Below are 19,400 nucleotides of genomic sequence, written 5' to 3'. Positions count from 1 at the left end.
AAAGCTTTATTCGATAAATGTGACTGAATAGTTTTATTTGACTTTTTTCTAAGAAATATGTCTTAGAAATTTGTACCAGGAAATAAGAAAAACCATATATACTTTAATGTGTTAAAAATTGCATAAAATATTTAACATACAATTAATACAGACAATTTATTGACAATTTAAATATTTTTAACAATATTGTTGATACATATGAGAATCTGCATTGATGATTTTCGACCCACTTTCTAAATATAGGTGATTAGATTAAAGTCACGTACCTCACTTAAAAAAACCTAAGAATATTTTTTAACATGCTTAACAAGTTAGAGTTATTTCCTATTATTAAAACAATTTCAGAGTTGTTTAAATTAATTTAATCTTTTATTAACAGTTAAGTGTGATTCTAAGCATTACGAAAAATCACAATCAAGTGAATAAGTTTGTTATGTCACGAATTTTGACCCTAAACGTACTTAAGGAAACGTCAAACAGATATTGAAAATTATTGTATCATTACAAGAAGGTTTTTGGTATTTAATGTATCACAAAGTATGTCAACAATCAGGTAAAATGAAACCAGTACTAGAAAGTGTTAAGCAATTCAACGTGAGAACGATACTTAAGATTATTTGAAGGTAAAAATATAACTGTTAACTTTAAATAACTTTATTTTAAGCTTTCGTGAATATTTTTAAAGGATGAAAGCGTTTTAAGATATACAAAACTAGCAGAAGAGCCCGGCGTTGCTCGCACAAAAAGTAACGAAAGCGATGATTAAGATTATTAGATTATTGCCCATCTTACCCGTTTCCATCGGGTGTAAGAACTAGGTCTCTTTCTTCCGAGACTAATTTAAGAATTTTTACATGGTCTAAAAATATGTTTGATTTTCTGCAAAAACCGCATCTGAAATAGCAGAGTATAAGCCGTTCTTTAGGTTAAGACTTCATCCTCTCCCTCTCCTCCCGCGGGGAAATTTCCAAAAACCAATTTTTAGTGTGCATTTTCATGACGTACGCTAGCTGTGTACCAAATTTTACTTCATTAGGTTCGGCGGTTTGATCTTAACGATGAAGAAACTGTCAAAACATTAAGTCTATTAAGTATTATTGCTGATTCACATTTAATTCAATTAATGTCATCATTACGCCTCTGGCATTTTTCTTTACTCGCAAACACGGGCAGGTAAATAACAAAGAAAGAACGACTGGGGTAAAAAACATAAGCGTGAAAGGCGGTTTCTATTGTAATTAAACAAACAACTTTCAGAAATGAAAGTAATGCGTACGATTCTTTATATATAAAAAGTATTCCCAAAATAGTAGATAGAGTTCCTTGAATTATGGGAAACCCAACATGATACAACGAATCTTTCATCTTCTCTTTTGAAGTTTTGCAGGTTGACGTCACAAAGGCGTACGCCATATGAGCCGGGTAATTGACGCAAAATCCGACGCACAGAATCAAACTGGTCAAGGATATCATATCTAAGTTCACTCCCCACATGCTCATGAAACCCAATGTTTCTATCGTGGTAGAAACAACACAAACTGCCACAACAAGAGAACACAAGATATTGGGTATCACACTGAAAAATACAATCGCGATCAATAACCCAGTGATCCAAAACAGTTGTTTAGCTATACCGTCGATAATTATGCCCTGTTCTATGATATTTGCCACTATACTATAAATAAGAACAGGGAAAGGTGCTTCATCTGCAATTTTCAAAAACTCATTCATAGTCGCAATCTCAGTTTTTCTGTTAGATATTCTTTTCGCCACAACAAAGAATCGGCTGCAAGTAATTTCCGAGCCATTTGGGCTGAATACCAAATCGTTTGAAAATTGCTCGGCTGCTTTAAATCGCAGGAAAACTTCTCGAAGTCCTTCAACGAAATCGTTTTTATTCGACATGTTGTAGCCTTTTAAAGAATATTTAGCGATTCGATTTTTTTGGAATTTTTTGTAATATTTTAGCCAAGAAACAGTCAAACGTGAATCGGCGACGTGAGGATGAGACTCAAATCTTCTGAGAAGATCTTCCACCGATTCCTGAACCCTTTCTTCTGAATAATCCATTGTCTTATTAATAATAATGTGAAGAGAAAATGAATATTCAGTGAAGTATTTGTAACGTACCGAAGTACTTTCGTATGTTTCTGAACCGGAGGGATACATGTTTTGAAAATCCAATCCTTGCTCTAAAAAATACACTCCGTAACTTCCAAATCCCAAGTTGATTAAATACAGAATCATCACAATTACTTTCGTTGGTGTACGGTAAATGAAGTTTCCGAATTTATCCCTGATTATTCTCATGAACATGTGTTCGTTTTCTGGAATGATTTGACAATCTTCTCTTCTCTGTGCTGGAAATTAATTAATTTTTAAAATTTCATTTCTTTTATAATTATTATAGATTAATTTAAAACATTTAAACTTATAAATTCAGAACAATTGCAAAATATGTCACAATCTTATTTAGTTAAAGTTCGAATATTTAAGAATGATATTTCCAGAAAAATATTTAAAAATTCAAAAACAAAAGTGTTTCTTGTGTTCACTTCTTTGTGTGAACCCGCGGATTGTTAAGAAGTTCATAAATATTAATGTTAAACTTTTTTTCGAAATGTGAACATCCCCGATAGAAAAAACAAAGAATCGGATGAGAGGTCTCCAGTTGTCATAACAAGTCAGTGGAAAAGTTGACACTTAGCTGTCAAGAATTCACCGTTATTGGCAACAACAGACGATCACGTGACCCTTTTCCCACGACAATGATATATAAAAGCGAGAGATACCAGAAGCTCGGGGCGATTGAACTGAAAGTTATACAGTAGAGAACCGAAAATCGGAATCAATTGGGGACTGCAGTTGTTCAGATTAGTGATTTGTTCCGATTACCGATTATGTACGAATAAATATATTAACCTGTCCGATGTTCAAATATTTCTCCGTTGCGTGTCGCTTCGTGTTGAATTTTCGTCGATTTTAAGCCTAACGAAAATTTTTATAATAATAATCGAGGCTATCGTATCGTTAAAAATTATTTCTGCATTTTGTACAAACAAAATAATTATATTGAAGAATATAAAAACATGAAAATTATACTTTAGAAGTAAATTTAGTATCAAAAACGTTCGATTCAGCACGACACAGTCCGACTGAAAATCGTGCCGATTACCGGCGATTCCGATTACCGGGGTTTCGATTAACGAGTCTCTACTGTATTTTATGATAGTGCCACCTCGACTCCGAACCTCCATACAACAAATCCCTAGGGGAAGACATCCGTAGAAGACATCGAGGAATCTTACAGCTTCCATGCACGCACGATAGTCTCATACTGCTCTCCATATTCGTCCTTGGAGGTATTTCGGAGCTAAGCTTTACAAACTCTCTCTCCGATACGCAGATTAGGCATGCAACATAGCTTACATATTAGTCGCCAACTTTGTGAAAATGATATAGCTCATAATCGCATTTAACCTTAGAACTTACATAGCGTCCTGTAATCTAGAATTAGTTATTCAATCAATACTTTGTTATTTTGTTAAACCTGTCTCCGGTCACTCCGGAAACAGGGACACCTGTCGACTTGCTCAACCCCCTTGCCACTCGATTTACACCATCCAAAAGACAAAGTGAACGAGTTTTAACAACTCGACGTGTAATTGGCCATTAGGGTACCGACCCTCTGCCCTGATATTCTCACATTTGCTGTAGAAGAACTGTACATACGTCAATAAGCTTATAAACAGCCGTGCACTATGTACTGTACGTTAATTCTATTTATTTAACTCTTTAAATTAAAATTTCTAAATTGGGCCGTGTGGCGCAACAGAATATTTCAACGAAACCAAAAATTTTGTAGTCTCAGAGCAAACTGAAAAAGTCAATCAAATAACTTACTAGACATATATGACAACGATTCAAGTGAAATAAGTAAAACATTCGAAAAATACGTGTAAAATATTAAAATATTACTTTTAAATAAAATATTTTAAAACTTTGATAAGGAAATTTTGAATCTAAAATGTTTTATTTGTTATTAGCCGATATATATATACATTTTTTCTGTAAATAAAGATATGATTAATCTTGCTGTGTACACCACGGACATCACTTGAATGTCTTAAAGGATGTTCACGATTAAATTATAGGCCTGTCGCAGGTAGATGTATTGAGTGCATATATCATAAAATTTCAATTTAAAACCATCATTCGCTTGAAACTAACATTCAAGTAACACTGAGCGCTATGCCAAACTTAAGTATTTTAAACAATAACAAGTATATTCAGTAATACTGTATGTAAGGTGTGTTCCATAAAGTCATATCCAAACTAAATACGTTGCATGGAAAAATTGTGAAACAGCTAAATCATTCTATTGTGGCAAAATACAAGTTAGAAATAATAATAACAAGAAATTACACCAGCATTAACATTTGCTAGTGTGAATACTTGTCAAATTTTCGGAAAACAAATATTAGTTGCGGAACACGGAATTATACAATAAAATAATAAAAACATTTAAAGTTACCATACGACTTGAATGTAAATGGATAAAGACCTTTTTCTTCTCGGTACCCGCTTAACGCCATACATCCGGCAAAGAACGTTATTTGAAATACATAAGTGAAAAATATGCAGGTTGCGGAGTAAGTGCAAAAGATCTTCACAGCAACAATTGATGTAGTCATTCCGATGCAATACGAAAACAAATTGGTGATTGACGTTAAGGTGATTGAAACACCGGCTGCAGCAAACGTGTCTGCCATTCGCTTTTCTACGGGCTCTTCGGGATCGGTAATTCTCCAATTCGCAATCAGCACGAAACTGTCATCCACTTCAGTAACTAAAAGATAACAAAGCACTCTTATCATACATTTGTTTATTATAATATGATATTTAATAATAAAAAAACCTACCTAGCACTAAGAACGGTATACAAATATTACAGTAAGTGTTTTCCACTCCGCAATATCCCATTAGTCCAAAGGAAGTAACGATTGCCATGCCCGCAGACAAAACACTGGCTACTCCCATCCAAGGTTTGCTTCTTATCAAATTGTGACTCATGAGTGTCGACATCGAGAAAATACACGTAAATGCTACTAAGGCTCCTATCATATCTCTTAAATTGTACAGAAGTAGTTTAGTATTTTCTTCTGTAGACGAATACGCACTTTTTAATGCTCTGATATTCTGAAACTTATAATTTCGTATTAGTCGATAAACTTCTGCTGTCCAGTTATTAATGAATGGGGCCTTTTCTTCGTCAGTTCTATCAACTAAGTACAACATTCGGACGGCGTTAACACTTTTGACGTAATCATTTCCGTCGGTTGTAACGCCTCCCAGATTCAAGACATACGAGCGATAAGAATAGGTCAAGTTGTCTATGTCTACAGGATATTTGAACTTTCTCCTCCCGTTTAACACGTTTTCCGCATCGGACATTATTTCGAAAAATGCGTTTTCGTAGCATTTGTTATGCGCTTTTACGCAAATATCAGCGTACGCAATAGTTCGATTGAACATTTGTATGGTGCAATTTTTAACTATTAAATCAGCTACTTTTAATTCTTGAAGAATTTCTCTTTCTAACATATTTCCTCCGTTTTCTTTTAGAAAGTATAATATAATTCCATTTGGAACATCAGAAAATCTAATTTCATCGGAAACTGATGCGGATTTCCACGCCTTTTCAATAAATCGCTGCGTAGAAAAAAATTTTCCGCTATCGGCTTTAAAACTGTCAATTAGATTTCTCTTGTAATTTAGTTGAAAAATTCCAGTTATTGAAGCAATTGATAATAATACAGGAATGATTATAAAAATATACGGATGTTTTCCTATCGCCGTTCCTAAACGTTTAAAAATTGTTGATAATTTTCTTCTGACAATGTCTGGTTTCATTATGCAATGATCTGTAATTAGAAATTTCATTTGTAATGCATTTAAGAAGAGTCAACATACCATGAATTTGGGTGTAAAATTTTTCATCGAACTGGAATTTTAAAAGACAACTCTACGAACATATCTACATAAAAAGCAAAACAAAAGAATCAATAATACCTCGGAAAGAGAAATCCACTAATCTTGGAACATTATTATTAACAGGGAAAGTAACAAGTGGAGAGATTCATAAAGCAAATGAAATTAATGATAAGGATTGCACAATAATAATCGATAATTTACAAGAAAAAATAAGCGAAGGATATGTTAGTTTAAAAAATGTTTTAATCAGTAATTTTTTAATACTTAAATTTTTAAATTTATGTTTATTATATACAGGTTTATTGTTTTGAATGTAATTAGAATTTTTCTACTGATTTATTTAAATCTCTATGTAATTAATTAAACACCAAAAATCTGTTAGTCATTTTAATTGTATTTAATCGAGAAAAATAATTATTCTGAGTTTGTTACTTCGAAGCAAGATATATATTTATTAAAATTAAATATTGTATAATCATTACAATCCTTAATTAATAGTTTCGAAAAATATTTAATATCTGAAATAAACCACACGTAAAAGGAATTTGTGGATAAGAAACCCTTTCATATTATATGACATCAGTAACAGAGAATACGAGTTTGTCTTTGAAATTAGTTCAGATGTTATGTTAAAAATTAGGTTTGTAACAATGTCTATAGATAAATTTTGGGTCAAACGAAAAGTGAATATCCATCTCTATACAAGACAGCGATGAAAAGGTTAGTCCTTTTCGCAACAAAAATATTTATATGAAGTGAGGTTTTCAACTATGAGAATGATAAAAAATAAATTTAGAAACCGACTTTTGATTATCTCACCGCTCTGCGACTCGACTTGACTAATTTAGAACCCCACAGTTGAAAAGTTATTTGAAAAAGAGCAGCAACAATCCTCTCATTGGCAATGTATATCAAATAAACAGACATTTTAAATTTATAATTTTTAGTAATTATACAATTGGTTTTCTTTTGTTGTATACCTATATGCAATCAATTTGTGATTTTTTAAATAATTTTTTACGATTTGTTGTTGTAATTTGTGTCAAGGGTTGGTTCGTATCTATTAATAATTAAATTTAGAAACAAGAATAAAAATTATGCTTTTAGTACGTTTTTAGTAGTTTTTTGAGAATAGAATTATTTATAATTGTAATTTACCCGAGAAATTTCTGAACTGAAAACAATTTATAACCTGAAAAAAAAATTAAACACCACAAATTATTTGTAATCTTAATTTAATGGACATCTAAAGTTAATTTTGTGATCAAGATTTCTCTTGAAAAATTAATTTACTTAAAATTTAATTGGAATAAAGTTGCCAAATTCCAACCTCTTTCAGATAATTTTATTATCCTCTTCATACATAAGTTAGATATAAAATACCAAGTTAGGTTTTAAAATACCAAAAATTAAAAACCACAACTTTAAGCAAATTACAAGATTACTTAAACTGGAATTTTGTTTCTGGTTACCAAAAACCTGACCAACAATTTATTGACGAGTTCCAAAATATCAAAAATTAAATCGAGAATTATCATCAGCCGTCGGGAAACTTTATTCCTGCACTTACATGCAGAAATATGTCTTACTTTAGATAAACTGAAGAAAACAGTGGAAACACTTAAATAAACTGTAACCTAAAAACCTTTTCAAAATAATTTCAATGTTATATTATTTTGTGTACCCGAATATCAATCAAGAAAATTAATTTCAGTATTGATAATAAAACTATTACACGACAAATTATTTATATCCTGAAAAATTATTTGTGATCTTGATTTACTCGAAATGTACTTAAATTATAAAAATTTATTAATTAAATTAAATAATAATTTGTAATCTTACTCGAAAAATTAATTTTGTGAATTTCATGAGCTGTATTTATTATACAAAAAAATATAATTTTGGATGTTGGGAATTTTCATAGTAAGGTATATGAAATTTTATTTAATTTATATAAAAAGTACGATATAATACAAGAGAGGGCAAATTTAATTTTTTAAACTTAACCGAAACAATATATAACATAAAAAGTTCCATCATTTGACATTGAAAAGTTGGGAGTACCTAAATCCTCAAATATTGGCAAAAAATGGGCAGATAGAAATTTTTATTCTCTTAATGCAACTACAATTATTTAGACATCGAACTTCTTTGGATGTCTAAGATTGGATAATATTTTAAAAAATTGTTATTACCACAAATATTTTAAAAAGAAATGTTCTTTTTGCAATATTCTATCTTACGAACAATTCTTAAACAAAAATAGCTATTTTCAAAATGAATACATTGTATAGGTATTTAATAAATAAGTAAGAAATATAATTTAAATAATTATTATATTGAACTATTTCCGTATTAGAACAAATTGTAAAAATTATTAATGCAAATTAATTTAATAATTAGAAAGAATATATTAAACTTTGCCTTACTGTTATATTATTATTTCAAGTTGTTCTGTTTTAATTTACTTTTTATATTAGAACAAATTGTAAAATTTATTATTGCAAATTAATAATTAGAAAGAATATATTAAACTTTGTCTTTTTGTTATAACATTATTTCAAATTGTTGTGTTTTAATTTACTCGACAAATTTTTATTTTAAAAATTACCGGTGCAACTTATTTTCTAATAATAAAATATTATTTCAAATTGTCATGTTTTAAATTTACTGAAATATTAGTATAGCAAATATTCTCAACCGCGATATTTTTAAATTTAAGTAAAAATAAAAAGTAATTTTTCATTAGAAGTTTCAACACGATGAATTGCAAGTATATATCTAGTTGATATATTTTAAAAAGAAATTTAGTTACCAGCCTACAAAAATTGAATCATTTTAACTTACTCAATAAATTTTTATCCATTTAATAATTAATACAGAAACTTTACCTTATTGTTAAAAAAAATCAATTTAATTCAAATTTATAAAAACATTTAATAATTAATTTAAATTTGTGATCAGTATGTCTCATGAAATTAATTTTGTGATCAGTGCTACTCAAACCACTACTACTTGTATCATCAAAATAAAACCCAATATTAATTCGAATAAATTTACAGCTAAAACATAATTACCAGCTAAGTAAGTATGATATTTCGCGACTTTTTTTAATGGCGATAATATTGAAGCAGAATCAGAAATGAAGAGGCGATCCTTCTACTTTCCGAGCTCGGGCGACGATCGTTGCACTTGCCTACGATATACGCAGATGTGATCTATGCACTGCAGGCTGCATTGCAGATATCGAAATACCTCTCTGTGTCGGCAAGTCTGTAAGCGTCGTGAACGAAAGAGACAACAATCAAGCATCGATCATTCGAGATCGATTGCTTTCTTCCTGTGTTTTGTTCGTGTTATTGAATCCATTTTATGTAAGTCGAGATCAATTTCATCAGTGAACATAGATATTGTCTGTTTCGAGAACGATCTAAAACAATTTTTCGTGAATACTCAAGATTGTGGATTTTTTACCTGTTTTTTATCTTCGTTTTTAAGAAGTATTGTCTTAAAAAAGAAAATTATGTTAACTGTTACTTCTGTGGTGATGTAAAAGGATTAAGATAGACTCAAAAATAGCATAACTTTTGTGAATAGTCTAAACTTCAATTATGGATCTAAAACAATAAAACGGAAGTCACCTGGTGTATTAAGTGAAAAAGTCGAACTTCCCGCTTTGGCCCGACCATCGAAGGAGAAGGACAGACTTTTCGCCTGTTTCGAGAAGAGATCGGCAATTTTACGACAGAGAATGAAAGAAACAAAACAAAAACGCTACTTTTCGGCCAGTATCGAATAGTTCGACAGATGACCTAACAGTAGTAACCAGTTTCAATGAAAAAACCCTCGTGAACAGTTTGGAGTGAAAGAGAAAAAAAGGACAATCGTGTCACTGAAAAAAAAGGTAGGAGGAAAGATAAAAATGTCGCTCGAGCTACAACGTTGTCTCTGGAAAACGAAGTCTGTCACCAAAATTTTTTATAACACTTCTACATTACTTATAGCAGTTAATGGGCAATGGTAAAGTTACATTAAAATCAATTGATCAAATTTAAAGAACGAACGAAATCCCCATAAAGAAGATTTTTCTAAATATTTGCTTAAAGTGTTTCAATAAAGGCAAAGTATTGTATAAAATCTGTCATACGATGCAGCAAATTGATTATTAGTTATTCAATTTTATAGGCACATTGACATAATCCGGACACATTCAAATATACCGTCTCACATCTAATTACTGATAAGCCGACAGAATCATTAAACAATTGCAAAATAAAGAAAAAAGCACACTGATATGATAAAACGAGACTAACAAATCGACTAAAAGTGGAAATAGTTGTGTTTTGACAGCATCTGGCCGATGATAAGCGCTTACTAACTTCAACAAAACAAAGAAGAAAAGTGGATTTCAATTTCAGATAAACTATTGTATTTTCTATCTGAAAATTGCCCATAAAGTAATAAATGATTAAACACTGGAAAGTTTGCAACGTTAACAAAAAGTTAATAAATGATGTTTGACTTACATTGCAAATCTTCGAAGTGGAAGTTCTTTCGTGTTCTACACGCGAAAGTTTGTTCGGCCGTTATGACGTAACGCCGATCTTACCAACGATAAGACAATTGTCCGCTATTTTCCTCCAAGCGAAAACTAAAGTGTATGTGAAGTTTTTACCCGAACCTAAACTTTATTGGCAAGAAAATGAAAACAATTTTTAAAAAATTCTTTCGGTTCTGTAAACACTAAGGTAGACGCTAGTTGATATTTTCTCCGCTTGTGGCGCTGACGATCGGTGACTATCCATCATCAGCGTTTCAGTATAGAGGAGTTTGGAGACGTCGTTGCGTTAAATATTTTTCTCATTAATGCATGATGAAAACTTTTGACAATCAAGAAATGAGCTGCTGCAAACGATGTTCCCTAATTCGTGAAAAAAAGCAAGGGAATGCTTCGAAAAAAGCGAAATAATAATACAGTATTTTTCACACCTTTATTTTTATAAGATGTTTTTAGGAAGAAATAATAACCGAGTATTATTGGCATGAAAAATACAAACTTTTTCACACTAATACTATTTAATGACCTCTTTTCGATTTTTAAAGATACCAGTAGTTAATCGTTAATTTAAATATTTTTTTTTTTACTCGAAAAGTACGCAAACTTAGCAAAACTAGATTACCTATAGTGTCTACTATAAAAAATTTCACATTTTCGGACCATATATGATAATTTATTAAAATGCTGTGTATTAAATGTTATAAAATTATTACTTTTGTTAATTAAGACTAACGAATAAATATCGATATAACCTTTCGAAAAAATTTGCTTATTTTTTCGCAAAAATAAGCACATTTTTTTAGATTAGTAAAAAAGTTTCGAAAAATTTTCGCGGAAATATGGTGATATTGAAGGTAAGAATTTATTATAATTAATATTGGAGAAGTATGTAGAATTGTGAACAAAAGCAACATATATTGTTTTAAAGTTGAAATTAAAAGTATAGCTATGGTAAAAGTAACATTGCTTCAGTTTACATCTCGAATATAAATAAAATTCTTTATAGAAAAAGCAGAAGTTTATTACATAAAAAAAATTTATTTATTGAATAAAGTGTACACTGTTTTTGAATGAATTTTACAAACATGCAGAAAACTGCATGTACTTAGCTTCCTCCTCATCAGAAATTTACAATATGAATTAGACTTAATATTTACATCTAATTACATTAGATTTTTAATATTTTTCTAGAAGTGGGCTTATGATACAGTCTGAGAACTTTTTCTACAGTTTGACTTAATTGTCCAGTCCAATTGGTTAGTAAAGGGCTAACAAACTTTGCTGTTATAATATTGCACATGCGAGTATTGTGATTTGAATGTGCACCATCAATGTTAGCCTTACACCACAGTACAGGGCAGTTTTTTAAGTATGGCAAAATGACCTTTATCAGATTAACTTTCAAACCAGCCTGGCAAGGATTTGTGTATGTCATCACATCATCAAAAAAATCTGTAAGGATTCTAATCACTCCCACAAACGCTGGTCTCGGATAACGAAGCTGTCCTCTATCTTGGTTTGATATTAAGCCAAAAAGAGCTCCATTACTTGCAGGATAGTTGAGGATTTCAAGGCACTCATAGCATGCAACCTTCTCTTCAAGAACTCTAATTAGGTAACCACTGATGACTGCCAGAGAAGCATTTTCAATTGTACAAGGAACACTGCAGTCTTGTGTGACAGATTGCAATTTTTGCAAAATAGACAGAGAAGAATCATGCAACTTAAAGACTTTATCTTCAACATTATAGTTGGTTTCTGTCATAACAGGTAACAACTTTGAGGAGGAAGAAGAGCATGGTGCATTTCCATTCTGTGCAGCCTGTAAGATACCAACTTTTAAAATCATTTGCGTTGTAAGAGATGCTGATCGTGCATCTAATTTGTCATTTCCTCCATTAAACTGACGAATGCAGCTAAAGAATGACTCGATTGGATCACTGTTAAATCTCCTCGTCAAAACATATCTGAATTTGACGGTATTCAGCAAGTACTTTACAACATCAACCATGCTGAGTGTTGTCAGATAGAGAGCATTGTAAGTTTCTTTTGTGAGAAATTGCATTTTCATATTACTGCATCCTTTTTTCATTGATTCCATGTAAGAAAGGAAATCTGACTGCAGCCAATTGAGCCGTTCATCATTAATTTCAGAAAATGGCCTTTTGTTTGGCAGTATGGAGAACAGATGTTCATTCCAGTTACTTATATCCTGTAGCTCATACCACTTGTGAATATTTTCCATGAGCATAACTGTTGCACCACAACCAGAAAAAAGAGAGGCATCTTTGTGACAAAATGGGTTGTCTTTCAAAAACTTAAGCGTCCCAGTAACAACAGGTAAGAATATGTCTCTTGCTCTCTTTACTTTCATTTTTTCAAGATTAGTTGGAAATACATGTGCACGTGTTAGGAATCTCACTGGTTTAATTAGAATATTTTTCTGTATATCCAAAAGAATCTTCAGATAGTAACCTCCATCAATACATTCATTTCCATCTGTCATCTTTCTTTCCAATAATATGGATCGCAAATTCTTAATTATATGATTTGGATCAAATGACAGAAAGAGGGGTCTAATGGTGTTACATGGATGAGGTATTTTATGTAAAAGTTCTCCATTTCCAAGAGCTTTGAACATGGCTGTATTTGTTTGATGATTATCAGCAACAATACGTATCACTGAAAAACCTAAGCTTTCTACCTCTGACAAAACATCGAGCATCATCCTTAGCAATTCAGTACCTTTTAAACAGAATGTGAAAAAATACCCAACAGGTATAGCATAAGAAGATGAAAGTCCCCTGAGGAGAAAGCACAACATGCGATTGGCTGCTTTTTGAGGTTCACAAACCTTTCCATGTTCACCTGTTTCGACAAAACCAAATATTTTGTCTAACTGCTTATCATAAACTAGCTTCTGATCAATAGTCATTTCATCCATAATTAATGAAGCATAGCATTCTTCTTCAGATGTAAAATTTTCTTTTTCAGTACATAACCTTTGCTTTATTAAAGGTGTGATGCCAATTGCACCTGAAGCTTGGCCTACATACTTTGCAAGAGTTGACTTACAAGGCAAACGAAGCAGCTTTCTAACACGAGCATGATCATAACCTTTTGGTGATCTAACTTTCCATAAAATACATTCACGAATTACATCATTACTCCATTTGGGGCATCGTTTATGAAAATTGAGAATCTGGTCAACAAGAAATACTGCTCCAGTGTTCCCGGTTTCAGCTAATGCTGCTATTTTTCCTACTGCTTCAATCAGATTATCTTCTTCGTAGGCCTTCAATTTTAGAGCATTTTTATCATGCTGCGCCTGTAAATCTGCCAATTTTGCATTCTTTCTCCAAAGTGTAGCTTTTAGTTTGTTAACAGTTTTCTTATATTCTGTAACAATTAGTTCCAGGTCATTATTAGTTTGGCATGCAGCATTTACCATATTGCTCTTCCTTCCTTCCTCAAAATCAGTATAGTTATAAACAGGCCCACCAGTTACTTCAATGTCTACAGTTGTGCTTTCATGCTGAGGATCCTGCTGGTCAACAAGCTTATTCCTTTTCCGTGGTGGATTTGCACGTACTTCTAAATTCCGTTGTAATGATGTTCTCTTTGTTTTTTCTGTCTGAGGACGCTTATGTGGGGGATAGTTTGGAAACTGCGAGGGACATGATGATGAATGTAAAACACGCCTTTTAGACCCGATTTTGTAATCACTTTCTACAAAATGCAGGCTACACACAACTGACCTGCTACTTGGTATCCACGGTGATCCTTTTTTATTTCCTTGTCGTGATATAACATTTAACCACTTCTGTCTCAGTTCTTCGTTCGATGGGATTTCATGAAATGTAACGTTTAATCCTTCAGGAGTTTTACATCCAGCATACGATGTACAAAAAGGCACACAACAATTTTTAGGCATAATGTTCCTTTACTATTTAAACTACACAATGAATGTATTTTTATCTATATATCAAGCTGCTGTTGAAGAGAAAGTCCCGTCAACTGTGTATAAATCACGAATAAATATAACAATATACAACTATACCTATATATAATTATCACAATTTCATAAAATAGCTATATCTGCACACAAAAGTACAAAACGACCAATTCACTGAACGCGTGAGTTTCACCGTTAACTAGCGCCAAAATCTTTCGCAGCGGCGAAAAATGGAAACAGTGTGAATACGGCAATTTTCCTTACGGCGGACGGCTTACTAGCGAAGCGATCAAGGCTAAAGTGTATGTGAAGTTTTTACCCGAACCTAAACTTTATTGGCAAGAAAATGAAAACAATTTTTAAAAAATTCTTTCGGTTCTGTAAACACTAAGGAGACTTTTAGTAAACCCATTATGGGTTTAGCTACGCTTACAATGAGGTGTGGCCTGATCGTGATAGACGGGAAACGACATATCCGGTCGGTCGATTAACGCCGAAAAGTTTTCTGGAGATTTTTCGACCGGTCCGGATCGATCCCGGGTCTCCCAGTGCGGTACGTTGCCACTTTTACCGCTGGGTCATCTGACCTCACAAAATTAATTGTAACTTTAACGCGAGGTTTTAAAAATTATTTTACAAAAGCGATTATATGAGGTTCTGTAATTTATAGAAGAGAAATTACTATGCTTCTTTACATTTAATACAGGAATGTAGGTATTTTATAGTTCTCAGCGTTACGAAAACTCGAATTTTACTGTTTAACATTAATATTTTTTATACTTGCTTTCGTGCAATAATTAATTTATCATTTTCGCGTCCTTCTAGAATTATTTGTGACGTTTCCAGACCGGCCAAATTAATTAGCATACTCGCTCTCTTTCAAGGAAATACTACTAAGAAATGAGACAATACTTTTTTACCTTCGTAATAATTTAAAATTTCGAAAATAATTTTTCAGTTTAGAATCTATGAACGTAGTTTTTAAAGAACAGAAAAGTTCCGTAAAAAAATAATTATTGATTTTGTTTATTAGAAATTTTAGAAAATGTCATCATCCTTTCCCACATCCTTCGTATTTGAAGTGGGTTTCTGGAAATATTACAACTTTAATTTCGACACAAGCTACTTCAGCTATTAGAAAATGTAGTTTATACTAACGAAATATCACACTCGGCACTTTAAAATACTTAATGAATCATCAAACACCTGATGCTGAGAAACGTTTATTAAATAAATATTAACGTTTTCTAACCAATACGATAATTCATCTTTAGATGCAACCGAAATTCGAACGTGTTTTAACTTAACATTTAAACGATAAATTTTTCGAACACTTTTACATATAAATTTAAAACAAAATACTAGATAATGTAAGAAATAAATCATAATATAAAACAAAATATACTAAACAAATACAATAACGATGTAAATAACATAATAAAATAAAAATAAAAATGAAGTAAATATACAAAAATGGCTCCAAATATAAGGGCAGGTGCGGGCTAGAAATTGTTTTTTATTTAGAATTTCCATGCCGAAGCTAATCCATCCGCATTCCTGGCGTTCATCCCTCTTTTAATTTACTTTTATAGATTTCGATTTTTTCTCCGTGCCTTGCTAACGACGAGGAAAGCACAGCCCCCGTATTAGTGCTTCGTGTGTACTAGATTATGTGTTGGTTTTATGTAGATGTTTGTTTAATGAACGTTTCTCAGCATCAGACGTTTGACGATTCATTAAGTATGATGTAGCTTGTACTTTCTACGATATGAATAACCGCTGCACACGATTACGCAGACACAGTTTTCTAGTCAGGGATTAAACTTACGACAGCGAGTAGCGATGAAAGTACGTTTGTCGGTACTCGCTCGGACAAATCGTCAAGTGATTTTATTAACCGAAGTAATCACAAAAAGCGTTTAATCGCAGCGAGTGAATTCGTCGGCGAGAGACTTCTTAACTGAATAGTTAAATATTTAAGTTGAGACATTTAAAATATATCAAGTGAGTAGTTAAATATTCCCTTGAATTCTTGTTATTTTTCTTTGTCAAAAACATCTACTTAAAAATAAACTAGTTTTCTCATTACATTTGCACATAAATTATACAAGCCAAATGCAATTTCAACACATAATCTAGTAAACATGCAGTTAAAACAAAGCATTGCGATGGCCGAAGGCCGGTGTTGACGCAATTTTCCCGTCGATTTATCACGTTGGAGTGATACACACCTGTTTTTGACTTGGAAATGTCTATACTTTTTTTTTGAAAATATTTTCTGAAAACAATTAACATTTCCACACTTTAATATATTTAAGAAGATTATAAAATATTTATTTTTTAAAATTATCTAATCTAAAAGTAAAAGTTTTACATCTAACAATAAAGAATATTTTTATTCTATAATATAATCTACAATCAGATTCATCTCTTAGAAGCCTTATTTACATCCTAGTTTGCATTCTGTCGCTAAAACGCTCACGCGTGATGTCATAATATTAAAACAACTAAATAATATACACCGTTAATGTATTGTTCCAGACATTCAGGGGTATCGGTTCTTTAAGAGTTGAGGTATGAAATTTTGCGACAGCAAAACCCTTTATTCAATAACCTAAGCTTTTAAAACTCTCATAAGTCAGTGCCTTGCATTAAATTATAAATAGTTTATTCAATATTCTGAGGTATGAAATTCCATACCTGCAAAAATGTGAGGTATGAAGCCTTCCATACCTTTCATAGTAGAAACGACACTCCCGGTGGCATTAGCACAGGTACGATGCTAGAAGTTACTGCATTAAGATTCATTATCATATATACAGTAAAACCTGTCTATGGCGACCACCCACGGTTCCTTCAAAAAGTGGTCTTTTAGACAGGTAGTCGTCCAATACAGGTGGTGCTGTAATACCGCATTTCCGTATTTATTTTGCGCAGTTTTTGACCATTTCTGCTAAGCAAAATTACGCGAATTTTTTCAACAATACAGCTATATTAGCATTGTATTTTATTCTTATCGGATAACTCGATTTACATGAGTCATCGTAATTTTATAAGACAGATTTAATACTAATATTTAAAAGATTGATGCAATACTGGCATTTTCTCGATTATAATGCACACTTTCTTTTTACCGACTTAATTAACACCTGCACCTAATTTCGAAAATGGGAGCAGTGCTCCGGGGTGGGTTCGAAAAATAGATTAGACTAGATATATTCGCAAAAGTGGTCGCTTGTTACAGTTGTTGGATGTTGTTTCGGACAAAAAATTGATTCTCGCAGTCTCGCTACACAGATGGTCGTTTAACACGGGTAACTTATAAGAAGACTCTATGTATAAACTATTCCATGCCAGAAATTTTTGCTCGTTTTGACAGGTGCTCGGTTGAATGCAGGTGATCGCTTAAGAAGTTTTCATTGTATACCATCTCACGTATAATTACTGAGAAGGCGACACTCTAATATTAAGAATTTGTAAAATAAAAAAACACTTATGTGATAAAACAACTGTAAGAAATGGACTAAAAGTAAAAGTAGTTTTTATTTTTAGCATGCTGTCCACGAGTGGAAATTGCATCCTGTTTTACACGCGAAAATTTCTGTAAACTTATTACCATAACTTGAATTTTCTTGGCAGGAAAACAAACGAAAACCTTTATCATAAAATTATTTGTAAATTTACCGCCAAGTTTTTAAAATTCTTTTAAGAAAGCGTTTTTATGACGTTCGATTATTTATAAAAAGGAAATTACTATTTGTTCAAGACACCAACGTAAGTATTTTAAAATTCGTCATATAAACGTGAATTTTACTGTTTAATCTTCATGTTTCTTTATATCGAACAATTAGTCGCGTTGGTAGAATAATAAATTTATAATGTCTTTGTTTTTTCAGAAATTTTCCAAACCGACCAAATTAATTAGTATACTCGGGTTTTTTAAGGATATGCTGCCAGAAAATAAAATAAAATATTCCTTGACCTACATTATATGAAAAATTGTCAAAAGTATTTCTACTTTAGAATCTATAAGCGTAGTTTCTTTCTTAAAGGACACAAAAATTCCTCAAGGACAATCTAAATTTTATACTATACTTGCTTAAAAATTTCACAATATAGATAATACTTTCTTCTTTGTTTCTCACGTTCGTCCGATGTAGACGTGTTTTCAAATTCGCAATGTCTTCAGTTTTTTTTTATTTGTAAATGTTTTATAGATAATTAATATTTTACTAAAATTCTGAAGTATTTTCCTGATTAAATGTCTTGTATTATATCTCAGAGGTATATACATTATTTATTCTAAAAATAAGATATTTTATTTGTAATGATAAAGAATATTTATTCTATAGTGTAACTAACATTCAAGTGAATATATTAGAAAGCTTATTTACATCCTCCTTTCCCTTCTACTTATAAAATGCCCAGGCGTGATATCATAATATTAAAAAAAAACTAAATAATATACATTGTTAGTCTATTGTTCGTCGAATTCGTACAGGCATAATGCTAGAAGCTACTGCATTAATTATCATGTATATTATAAGTGACTATACAGGAAATTTCGTTCCACACAGATTAACTTAAGCAACCGATCTCTATAAAAGTGTGACGACCGGGTTAAACCGGCCCAACCGATTTTCAAATTTTATTTTTCAAACCTCTCGAAAGATAACGATCAAGATCAGAGATAGCGATCAAGATTCGAAGGATGTACAGTCTTCCGCCGTCAAACTCGCTTCCCTCCTCTCTGGATCTGACTTCTGAGTCACGGAGCCCGAATCATCACCCTCAGTCGCGATTGGCGATCGTAGCGGACGCGATCGGGAGTATAAATAGGAGGGGAACTATCTGAGAACGGGGTGGCTGAACCTAGGACGACGACAAACG

General features: G+C 32.0%; 1 protein-coding gene across 2 annotated transcripts in view; it reads right to left on the bottom strand.

Moving 5' to 3' along the window:
- Positions 1 to 638: 638 nt before the first annotated feature.
- The window catches only part of LOC136975848 (patched domain-containing protein 3-like), a 34,906-nt gene continuing 16,144 nt past the window's right edge, over positions 639 to 19,400 (bottom strand). Inside the window, exons 1-3 of one of the 2 annotated variants that reach the window (XM_067270992.1) lie at positions 4,923 to 5,209; positions 4,535 to 4,849; positions 639 to 2,360 (exon numbers count right to left, since the gene is read on the bottom strand). In XM_067270992.1, coding sequence (XP_067127093.1) covers positions 1,117 to 2,360; positions 4,535 to 4,849; positions 4,923 to 5,124 — 1,761 coding nt within the window. In that variant the 5' untranslated portion in view covers positions 5,125 to 5,209 and the 3' untranslated portion in view covers positions 639 to 1,116. Of the gene's footprint in view, positions 2,361 to 4,534; positions 4,850 to 4,922; positions 5,210 to 19,400 lie in introns of those variants that run through there. The other variant, XM_067270991.1, reaches the window with a different exon arrangement.

Source organism: Centruroides vittatus, unplaced genomic scaffold (genome assembly GCF_030686945.1).
Source record: "Centruroides vittatus isolate TY-2023 unplaced genomic scaffold, ASM3068694v2 contig_390, whole genome shotgun sequence".
NCBI lineage: Eukaryota > Metazoa > Arthropoda > Arachnida > Scorpiones > Buthidae > Centruroides > Centruroides vittatus.
Note: the sequence above shows the minus strand (reverse complement) of the source record. Positions and strands in the feature narration are given on the sequence as shown.